This window comes from Pteropus vampyrus, unplaced genomic scaffold (genome assembly GCF_000151845.1).
Source record: "Pteropus vampyrus isolate Shadow unplaced genomic scaffold, Pvam_2.0 Scaffold50, whole genome shotgun sequence".
Taxonomy (NCBI): Eukaryota; Metazoa; Chordata; class Mammalia; order Chiroptera; family Pteropodidae; genus Pteropus; species Pteropus vampyrus.
This window is the reverse complement of record NW_011888831.1, coordinates 5,928,254-5,940,286: the sequence shown is the minus strand read 5'-3', so window position 1 is coordinate 5,940,286 and position 12,033 is coordinate 5,928,254. Positions and strand designations below refer to the sequence as shown.

At 36.8% G+C, this 12,033-nt stretch overlaps 1 protein-coding gene across 1 annotated transcript in view; it reads left to right on the top strand.

Annotated features, from left to right (window-relative positions):
* EFCAB5 (EF-hand calcium binding domain 5) overlaps positions 1-12,033 on the top strand; it is a 119,723-nt gene that overhangs the window by 91,969 nt on the left and 15,721 nt on the right. Inside the window, exons 19-24 of the mRNA XM_023530372.1 lie at positions 122-411; positions 1,840-2,009; positions 2,476-2,704; positions 4,295-4,447; positions 9,001-9,104; positions 11,063-11,330. Of these exons, the coding sequence (XP_023386140.1) occupies positions 122-411; positions 1,840-2,009; positions 2,476-2,704; positions 4,295-4,447; positions 9,001-9,104; positions 11,063-11,330 (1,214 nt within the window). The remainder of the gene's footprint in view (positions 1-121; positions 412-1,839; positions 2,010-2,475; positions 2,705-4,294; positions 4,448-9,000; positions 9,105-11,062; positions 11,331-12,033) is intronic.

Sequence of the window (12,033 nt, the reverse complement as noted above, 5' to 3'; positions counted from 1 at the left end):
GGAATTTTCCATGGGGAGCAGTTGTCAGGGTCTTCAGTTTGCTGTAAGAGGAGAATGAAAATTGCCTCCACTGACAAATGAACTTTTGGTTAGTTCTTGGTTTTATGTTTATGTCTTTTAGCTAAACTACACATCCAATTTCCAAAGCCGCACCCTGGTCATGAAGTGAGGCTGTCTTCAAAACAGTTTCAGAAATACATAGAATTGGTTGTATCTGAACTGAGGGGCAATGAAGATCATGTTCTGGAAAGTGTTGTGGAGTTTCTGATGACGACTTTAAAAAGGAGCCATATTGAGGATCTGAGGAATTGTGCCAGACGGAAGTGGCTGCACCAAATTCAACGTGCTTCAGAGACAAGTGGAGTATCTCTGGAGCCAGTGTACACTGAGACCTTTAAGGCCCTCACACAGGTATATTTTCTAGAACAATAGATAAAAGGAAAAGATTCCTCACAGGAGGTTATGTTCAATGGTTGCAAAGGAGGAGCACACACTAAATTCTCTTAAAATTCTCTGGGTACTGCTATAGATGTTTTATTCATTCCAATGACCCAAAGCCTAGGAAAGATGCAACTGGAATGATTGTAGGATGGCGAGGTAGAAGCAGAGAGGAAAGGTATAAAAGACTTAATTATGTCTTGGTATTTCTAATTAATGTGTGCCCAGAGTCAAATAAGCTAGACTGAAAAATACCAGTAGGGAGATGTGCAAGCAATTCAAGCTACATTCCCCTTGCATGTTTTGGGAGTCATTCAAAAAGAAACTATTTAAATTATAAAGTCATTATAAAGTACAATCCAATATCACACAATATTTCATAGCACTGCCTAGAAATAAGCTGAGACTATTATAGAATCATGTCACTGAAAACATATCACCTTGATAGGCCACTGCTCAAGTTTTGCCGCCCCTAAGACTCCCAGCTTGCTGTTCCTCTCAGAAACAGTATGGCTATCTTCTACATATATCACAGATTTCATTGATCCAGGGAACCTGTATCATTCGAGGTGATCAAGAACTGGAGACCAATCAAGAAAAAGAGGTCTTATTCCAACTTGCTTCAGAGATCTGCAGTACCCTAAGAGAAATCTCACCACATTTTTGTCAGTTACTCTATAGACCTTGTAGAATAAAAGGAGTAATAAAGGCAGAAGAAAAAAAGGCATGAAAAGCAAACCCAAATATATAGAAAGTGGAGACGAATATAATGTCATTCATGTCCCCCAATTTATGGACATGCTCAATATATGTGTTAACATGTAATATTCTTAATAACATAATATTTTAAATACAGAGAGTTTTCAGTTATTTCCATTAGAAATAGTAGTTGCCTAAAGTCTGCAATCTGGGGCCCCAAGAAATCCTTTTCTGAAATGACATTGGTTAAATGTCATAGCCAAACTATGTTAAAAATTCCTTGAGAACATTTTCCCCCACATTCACGTTATAGTAGATGGTTAAGAAATATGAGTGAATTGAAGCCATCTTGTACCAGCTTCCTAAAATAAATACTTTTAACTGAAGCCCAGACAATATAACTATAGTTCAAAGGGATCCAAGTTTTAAACCTCTAAATTTAAGTAGATTTTGAGAGATTTTTTTCTTAGTAAACCAGTCTAGTTGGCATTAAGTAAATCCATATCACTTACTAAAACTCAGGTTTGGGGGACAGCTGTGGTATCAATCTTTTCCTCACTGCCATAAATGGTAATATCTCCATCATTTATTCATGAAAATGAAATTATTGAGGTCAGATGTACAAACTGGCTGGCTAATCAGGGAGATATGATTAAGAGAATAGCTCTTGGCAAATACATGGTCAGAAACATTTTTCCATAGGATGCTCAAGCCCATGGAAATAAGAAGATTAGTGCTCACATTTCTCTCTTAGAAGAAAACCTACTACTGCCTCATAGAGGGACTGTTCTATTGAGGAATGTAGCTTGTACTTTAGATGATGCTCCATTTGTGCTAAACAAAGTACTCTACAGGGACATGAAGGGAATCAGGTAAGAATTTCTTGAAAAGGTTGGTTTTACTTTTCTAAAAATAATAATTCCCTTCCTGAAGTAAGCTAGCTTTAAAATCCTAGTTAGTTGACCAAGAGAAAAATTGTCTCAGGTCACCAATGCTTCTAGAGCTCCCGGGAGGTGGTGGGTTTCCAATCTTACATGATTTTACCTGATTGTTTCTAGAGCTCATGTTAGGCATTAATTTGCCACATAGAGACTCTGCTTCATAATATTATCTTTTATAAGTTATGTCTCTTGTATCCTGTTTATATATGTTTTCTCAGTTATGACCTAAGCTTGTTTTTTAAATCTTTTTCTCAAGTTAGACTCTACAAACTGGTAATTTTGAGTCCACTTTATTGACATATAATGCTATGATTACAATGGAGAATCGATTTTATTTCCTGCATGATTTAAAGCCTCTCCTGTGCCCTTCTCCTATCCTTATATTCCTATTCCTCAGCTTTACAGTAGTGGATGAAGGGACACCAATACATGTACCCCAAGTTCAACACCATGGGAACATTTTCTTCTGGAATGATTCCCGCAAGAAGACTGATCGAAATGGATCATTCCTGGCTCTGCCTCTTCAGGATGCTTATATGAGAATCTTTGGGGTCATGGCTATTGACACCCTAAGAGATCCCCATGAAATAAACATCTTCTTACCTCACGAAATTAGATTCTATCAGGTAAGCCATAGAAGAATTTGTGAATAGCAATGATAGGATGGCTTCTCCTTCTATATTTTTTTAAAAGGCAAAACCTGAAACTGGATGAGAGTAGAACTATGTATTTAGATAGTGTTACCATACTGGTTCCAGTTCCCTATGTGTATGTGTCAGTCTTTGTAGAGGTTCCCATTACGCATGGAAGGACTCTCAGCCTCACTTGCACATATGGGCCTCAGACTCTCTGGGAAGATTGTTAATATGTGTCCCATTGCATTAATCATAGAAACATAATTTTATGCTGTAGAACCAAAATCCAAGCATTAAACTACTAAGACCCACATAGTAAGAATAAGTACATATTTATGTTTTATTAATAGTGGTACCCAGAAATTCTTTGCTCTTTCAACAAATAATGCTAAATATAATATGCATTTCCATAACTCTTGATATCAGTGCTATAATTTTTTTGATGGAGAAGAAGCAAGGAAAAAGCTTAAATGTTTCTTGAGTAGTAATGTTTTCAAATTAGATCACGAAAAGGATAGGCACTTTTAAGACTATAAAATAACTGGATTATTTCTTTAAGCGTTTAAATTTAATTTTATGAATAGATATTGCAATGCAGGAAGTTTGAAAGCCTTTATGGAGGCAATAGATTGGGATGTAGCAGCAATTGGGAACTTGCTATGCTCATATCATTTGTTCCCCTGTAAGCCCCTGGCTTTTTATGTTTATTTACCATTATTTTAAAATCTCTCCTCCCACTTACTGGATCTATAACTATGGAAAGTGGTAGAATCTTTTTCTCTGGACATCTTTTTAATAATAAGATTCATTCTCACCTAACATAAGAATGATGTGAAGATATTAAGAAGCAAAATGGAGGAGTATGGAGTTATCAGTAGGTGAGCTATATATAACCTTGTTAGAGAACATGTCGAAATTAATTACAAGTTAATGCTCTAGCCTTTGGAAGTAAAGGCTTCTGTGTTACCCTTAGGCGCCTTGGGTCCTAATATAAAATGCATGTATTTTTGAAGAATTTGTGGTCTCTGGAGTTTCTTAACAAGACCGCAGATGAGTTCTAAGGACATCCCATTCCTTCTCTACAAACAGGCTCTCTTTATGCCTATAAGAAGACTGTGTAATCTTAACATGTTGCAGGTTTCAGAACCTAGTACATCCTGTACTGTTCATCTGATTACAGTAGCCATATAAAGATGTAGGCATTAATATTGCATCAGATCAGGGCAACTCCTACCTATCTTCCCAAGGCTGGCATTAGTCTTGGCTTTTAAGCATTTGTTTTCTCATTTCAAAGTTTTATCTTGTTCTTCTGACACTATTCTATGATTGTACATACCATAAAATTTCCCTGGATGATTATCAGGAAATGTAATAATTTATATGGATCTTACAGTAGATCTCTCCTTACACCTTTGATTTCATAATGATCTTTTTTTTCATAGAAGCTGGAACACTGCCTTTTGAAAACTGATGAATAATTTGTAGGAAGATTATCATTAATGAAAAGATAATCTAATTGATACATTACTAATTATTTTGCTATTTTAAAAAGAAAAGGCAATTAATTTTCTATCTCTACAGGGTGTTGCCAGTGTCTTTAGCGCTGCCTATCACTATGTCCACAGCCGGGAGCACATCCTGCATGTTGTGATCACTGGCATCAGCTGGCTCTACGACATTGTACCAGACATTACCGCCATCACAACATACTTCATTGAGCCTGGTCCAGAGCAGGTAGGCAAGACTGGGCAGTGTTAGACCTTCCCAAGGTAACAGAGTTTCTAGATGTTATTATTTTACTGCTATTTTAAAACCATATTTAGTTAGCTATTAGCATGACAAGGGACATATTTCTCATGATCCCTACTCAAGACCCTTGGTTGTGAGTGGCAAGAGTCCATCTCAAACTGCCTTAAGTAAAAGGAGGAATCGATTAACTCATGTGACCAAAATGAAGAAGGGGCAGGAGTCAAGCTGGCTTCCAGGATGACCAGATCCAGGAATTTGGTACCGCCAAGTTCTTTCTCTTCCTAGTTCTCATGCTTGCTTCCCTCTACAGTTTGGCTTTGTCCTTCTGGCTAAAGATGGGCTTTCTCCACAGGGCAAGCCAGATGCTCAGTAACTAGAAAAGAATCTTTCCGTCCTGTTTCATCTTGGAAAACCCATGAAAGAAAACTCTTTTTGATCTATCCTGAGCTTTGCCCCTCTGGTCAGGATGGGGAGTTTACTATAACTGACAGCCCCCACCAGAATCATAGGTGAAGTGGGAAGGGATGAGGCACTGTTGTTTTAGAATAACACAATTACATCACATTCCTTTTTGAAAGGCCCCCTATCTATAATTGCTAGTTGTGGGTGCTGTTTCCAGGGTGGGGTGGAGGTGGGAGCCTCCAAGTGTCCTCAGAACTGGAATGGAACATGTCTATGTGGGTGTGAGGACCGCTTAGTATGAAAGTAGAGCACCGAGTCTGATAGGCCACAATCACGATGGGGCTGAAGATGTGGGATCCAGGGCGGATTCCACTTGGTCAGTGTCTCACCACACTTAAGAAATACCTTGTTGGGGCCTTAAAGCAAATGACACCTAAGGTACCATGAAGAAGTTTAAAATCACCCATAGCAATCAGCATGGTTTCAGGGGTGTATAGTTTCAGAGTCACAGTGCTGCAGACAAGGCCACAAAGGTCACTATCCATTTTACTCAGGGCCATCTTATGGAGGTGCAGACCATCCCCAGAGGGGAGGAGAGGAGAACCACTCAGCAGCAGCATCTGGGTGGAGTTACAGTTAGGCAGAGACCACTACAGCTATCTAAGGATGTGGTCAGGGGTTTGTCCTAGGTGGAAGACACTACAGTAAAGTTTTGGTGTTAAAAATGGCTGAAGTAGCTGTAAGGATACCTTTTTTCAAGCACTCAAATATAATAACTTTCTAAGCCACCCCCTTCCTCTTTGGCAGCCTCTCTAGATCTCTCTTCATCAGTCTGCTCTGTGCCTCAAAAAAGTAAAAAGTATCAGTGGTCTCTTAAAAGCAGAAAACCTTTTCTGGCTATGTGTCTCTAAAAGATGAGAGGATAAGAGAAGAAGCAGGGAGATAACAGTGTGAGAAAAATTTGATACCCCATTGCAGTTTCTGAGATGTACAGGGCTGTGTTTAAAGACCCAAGCTTTCTGAGAGCTAAGTGTAGCCCTCAGCTGACAGCCAGCAAGGAAACCAAGACCTTGGTTTTTTATTTCCCTGAGGTATTTGAGAGAGATAAATGGTGAACATTTGCAATCTTCAATTGTATCAATGTAGGCATTTGAAAAAAAGAAAGCCAGAGATTAGCGGTGCTTTCTGCTTTTCATCTCATCACATTTTTTTCTAAAGTAACACAGACTTTCTGATCTAATGAAAAGGAAGAAGGAGGGGGAAGACTATCAGGAGGAGGAAAAAATATAATGCCACAATTAATGTTTCACATCCAACCATACATAATAGAAAATAATTTTTTTTCCTATCTCTGAGACTTTAAAAATGCTGTTACTCTGCCTGGAACATTCTCCCTGCTTCACCTCCTCACCCTTAGGTCCTACATGAAGCAAACTACAAATTTACCAAAGGACATAATTTTTTTTTATAAAATAGAAAGTCATATCATGATTTTTTTTCACAAGAAGACCATTTGAAAAAATACAGTTTCTTTCAAAAATTATTTATAAATTTAACAAAATTCCAAAAACATCTCAAAATGACTTTTTTAATTGACCAAATGATTTTAATTTTCATCTGGAGGAAGAATAAATACATGAGAGTAGCTAAAAAAAATGAGGGATGACAGGGAATTTATAATCTTGGTCTGGGAAGTATGGCTAATTCCTTACATGAAAGGTTGAAACAATTAAGGCAAGGCTGATTCATTGACAACATAAAAAAGTAAAACTTTCTTGCACCAAAGTTATAGAAAATAACAATTACTCTTGACAGACTGGGGGGAAATTGCCACATGTTTGACAAAGGGTTAACACTGTTGTACACAAATCAGTGAGATTTTTAAAAATCCAAAGAAAAATAAGCAAAGGACAAGTCTATTAAAAAAAATTCTCACGCAAATGGTCAATAAGCATGAAAAAAGTGTTCAATTGTTCTCATAATGAAATAAATACAAAGTTAAGTAAAAGATAATTTATCTACTAAATTGAAAAGTATATTTTTAAACTATAACTTAAAACTATAATTTAAAATGTTGTACATCTAAGTGGAGATAACTAAATGGGCAGTTGGGCATATGAACTTGGTGTTTGGGGAGAAATCCAGACTAGTGAATAAATGGTATTTGAAACCATGAGACTGGGTTACACGACATTGGGAATGTATTTAATGTCTGAATTATATACTTGCGAATGATTAGAAGGATAATATAATGCTATGTATATTTTACCAAAATAACCAAAAACAAAACAAAAGCCATGAGATTGGATGGGATGACCAAGGAAATGAGTGAAGATAGGGAAAAGAAAAAAAAAAACACCTGAGGTCTGAGCCCTGAGGCATTTCAAGTGTTTGGAATCATTGTGGCTCAAAATTCTGTTGACCTTGACCTATAGTATGAAAATAGTTTATATCCTGACCCTTTACAAACATACACACATGCTTAAAACAGAAGTTCCCCCAAATAATACCTACTTTTACTACAATTGATGTTTTCTGATATTTTCTATTCTATTTTATTTCATTCTTTTAAAAAATATTTGTCAAAAGAGAAAAAAGCAAAATAGGATAAATACTAAAGATAATGTGTAATGAGAAAGGTGAGAATGAATAGATGTTGGAAAGGTAAAGGAGGAAAAAGTAACAAGACAATGGCAGAAGAAAATAGTTGTGGTTCTTTCTCTAAATGATTGTGGTTCTTTCTCTAAATGATTTCCTAGGAAATTTTAATTAGCAGTAGTTATCTCGCTGTTGAATAATTGCCAAGGCACTTGCTGAATTTACAGTGTCTTGATCCAAGTAAAAGTAAATGAAAAACAAGCTTATTTTCAGACATTATTATAAGCCCCTTATTTTTTATATTAGGCTTCTGGTCTAACAGTGGTCAATATACACAATTTTGTGGGGGAAACAGGAGAGGGATTGGTTGGTTTTAGCTAAAGATTTAAACCGAGAAACACATTCTAAAAAAGGATCTGTCTAGTATACTTAACACCAAATAACAAATCATGGAAGAAATAAATTAGGAAAGAAACTAGAAACCCAATTGCCAATGTGGTTTAATCTTTACAGTTTGCTAAGTATTCTGTTGAAAACATTTCATCTAGAACACGAAGACGTGGAGTGTAGAGAGGCAAGGGAAAAGTTCACATTTGTTCTTCTAAGCATCATTCATCATGTAGCCTCATAGATCCTGTTATCATAGTTTTCATTTTTAATAAAAGGATTTTTTTAAGGAGAGCATAAAAATCCCTCTTGCTTCTCTCAAATGAATTCATCTTCCCTACAGTATAGTGTATTTTACAGACTATATTAATATTACTTCCTTAAAACAAAATAGTCTCTACCAAAAAAACTTTACCAAGACTCATTAGTCCAAATTCATCAAATTGTACACATTATGTGCATTTTTGTATATCAATTATACCTCAATAAAGCTGTTTAAAAAGACATTAAAATATTTTCATAACCTATATGTAGTTTATGACCTACAGTTTGAAAAACCTCTTAGAGGTGAGGGAGACAAAAAGAAGCAAGGAGACTCAGAGGTGTGCTTAGTAAAGTAGTAGGAGAACCAGGAGAGAGTGGTGTCCCAAAAGCCAAGTGAAGAAAGTATATTAGGAAGGAAGTTGTTCCCTGCATCAAATGCTACTGAGAGGTAGAGGAAGATTAAGATTAGGAATCTGACAATGAGAGAGTCAGTAATAGCCTTGACATACAGTTTTGGTGAGGTAGTAAAGATAAAGACCTCACTGGAGAATATATTTTATTGTACTTATTTTGGGGGAGGGGAGCTTTTCTGTATTTTCCAAATGTTCTACAATGTACTTTTAATATCAGAAAAGTAATGTAAACACTATTCTATCACAATTATAAAAATAGGTTTGTGCATTTAAAAGAAGATTGTATTTTGAAATTTTTATCTTGCAGAACACCTCATTCCTTAGTGGTACAGAATAAATAAATGTTACTGTACCTAAAGCTAGAGGTCATCTAAAGTTTTCTTATTTTTTTCCTATTTATCTGTCCCCATAAGCTTTAATGAGAATATGAGGTCTACTTATTCTTCTCTGTAATGAAATCTTTCTCTTTTCAAGGGTTCAGACTATGTTTTACGCAAGATGATGGTGACAGGGCCCCTGGGTCTAACAGAAATCCACAAAAATCCCCCTACCATCTTCAGAAAAACATGCATCTTCAGGTATGAGATGCATCTTCATGTCTGTTTTGTTTGACTGTCAGAGTCACCCCTCACCCTTCGGTGCAATAGATCTGAAGACACAGCTTTTGCCTCTTATTGTGTTACTGACTCTCATTCGGATTTGGTTTTAGAGAAAAACTCCTGTCTGCATGGGCCATATTAACTCCTTTCCCTCTCAAGTCCTTTTAAAAACACATGTCATTGGTATTTTGTATTAAAAATGCATATTTTTAAGCATGATAGTGTTTTATTTTCTATGATTTTCTTATAAACATGGAATTCAACAAAATCTCACCATAATTATGACAAATACATCCACATTACTTATCAGAGTTCCTCTTAATGCTAGGTAGCTTGGAACAAGTATGTATATATTTTTAAGAAGGCAGGCTGGATAAAAATAGGGAGAAGGCAGAGAAGATTGTCTTTAATAAGTACTCAGTTCTAGGTTACTTTAAATGCCTCTAACCTCTGGAATATAGGGAACACTATCAAACTGTGGACAGATGCAAAGCAGATCTTAACTGAGAACATATCTATTATAAAAGGGGCCAACTGCTTCTTAAGGGGTCAGTGTAGTGAGTTGGCAATAACCTATCTCAGACTTTAGGCTAATTTGATATTTAAGTATCTATGTTAATTAAATTTTATTTTAGCTTCATAACAGAATGTTCATTCAGCTTTAAGCTCTTTTCCACAGTTATTTCTTGTGGTGGTCAAGTTTTACAGAAGTCCTTGTAACATCCAGACTCATAACTTTAGATTCCTGTGTGTAACTCAAAGCAGGTACCTTTTGAGGAACTCTGTTGACCAATCAATTTTATCATTATGCCTGGAAAGTTTAGCATGATGCATCCATTACTACTTATCATAAAGACACAAAGTAGTGGCTCAGCTTCAAGGAGGGGTGGGAGTAACAAAAGAAAGACGTAATCTTACCTGTCATTATAAGATTGATATTATGAACTAAAAATGTGCTTTTTGACGCTATACAAATCACCGACATTTTTACAATTACCTCAAAGGAATGACATCTCAATATTGATATATATGAAGAAAGAGGGAAAGAGAGAAAGAGAGATTTGTTCACACCTCACTAGAGAAAGAAGCAGTCACTATATTTCTATGGAAACCTCAGGTCCCTCACTGAATCAGCTGATGTCGATGCCCTGCCCAGATCCCCCATACATTTTTTGCCTGCTGCTGCAGGTACCGCTGCTAATGATTCACACTGTTACTTTCTCTGAAAGAGCACCCTTGAGAGATGGGAACCCCTCACCAAGAGATGCTGAAGAGTTATGTAAGCACCCTCCCCACATACACCCAGAGCAACTTAGAGCCAATAACTGACAAAAAACCTCTTCCTTGCCTCAAGGTGGGGCAGATTTTGGCACAATTTGCCTTCCAGAACTCCCCTTGAGATCGGGCTGTGGCTACACTTCACCTGAAATCACATTCTTACATAGCTCTATCTTGTTTTCCTCAGACCCTTACAGGTTTCTCCTGAGAGAATTCCCTCAATAAACATTTGCATAAGCTTCTCTTTCTCAGGTTCTGCTTCTAGAGAACCTAACACCCTCATCCTTCCTTCAGGCATTCAACTAGTACTTACTGGACAATATGTAAATAAAAAATTATTAACTGGATAACATGTAAACAAAAAAATGAATTCCTTTAGATAAGTATTAGTAAAGTCAGTAAAGCAAAATAGCATGATGGAATGATTCAGGTGCTGCCACTTTGTGTGGTCAGGGAAAGAAGGCTTTCTATGAGGAGATGAGTGAGTGAGCTGAGGGAGACAGCTCTGTGAAATCAAGGGGTGGGATGGTGCAGGCAGATAAAACACCAACAAGAGGTGATGGGTTAGAGTGTAGTGGGCATAAAAGAGACTGATTCAATGTTTGGGTATGAACAGGCTGTTGTTTTATATCCTTATGCCTATTTGGATTTGGTTTCAGAGATTTCCTCTTTAAGTGTACGGACAGCTCAGAAGTTGTTTTGGCCTCTGTCTGTGGAGAAAACCGCATAGCAATTCCACTTCGTGAGAGAACAGGAGAGGCTTTGGGAGCTCTCGATTTTAACATTGGCAGGAATAGGATGTTGTTGTATCGAGAATTTAAAGATCTACAGAAAATGGTGAAGGTGACCCAAGCTGCCTGCTATGAAATACTGGGCGAATTATCTGGAGAAATAACGAAAACCCGTGTCTTAGGTATTGTGAATGTTGTGACAGTCTAGATTTATGGGTTTCATAAGTTTTGGAGAAATCATAGACAATGCAATAAAGGATGCATTTTCTAAAATGAGTTGTTGAAATATACAGGTTTTCCACATAAAAGGAATTCCCTCATGCAGTCTTAGGCTGAATAGTATGGTCTATAAATAAGAGTAAAGGATAAAAAATCACATTTTCTTTGCTAGAATCACATGATTTTAGGACTGGAAGGACTCTAAAGGCAATATACAACTTGCGTTTATTAAATGCCCCAACCTGTATCAAGTATATTAAATATGTTATTTCAATTAGTCCTCATCATAACTCTATGAGGTGAATGGTGATGACTTATTTTATAGGTGAGGAAAGTAAAGTCCAGAGAAACAAAACAACTTTCACCAAATCACACAGTTAACAAGTGGTGAAGACTGGATTTGCACTGCAGTTTGGTCCTCTTTCCACTATATTACATAGTATTAACTCATCGGAACATCTTATTTTACAGATAAAGAGGCTAAAGCCCATTGAAGTAAAAGTCCAATAGCAAGCTAGGGGCAGAGCCAGAACCAGACCTCAATCCTTGTGATTTCACATCGACTAGGCTACTCTTAGCACAAAACCAGTTTGCGTAGAAAAGAGGGAAGAAGAAAGCATGGAAGCCTTTGTCTACCTGGAATAGAGTGAATAGAATTAGAAGAGTCAACACATGTATAA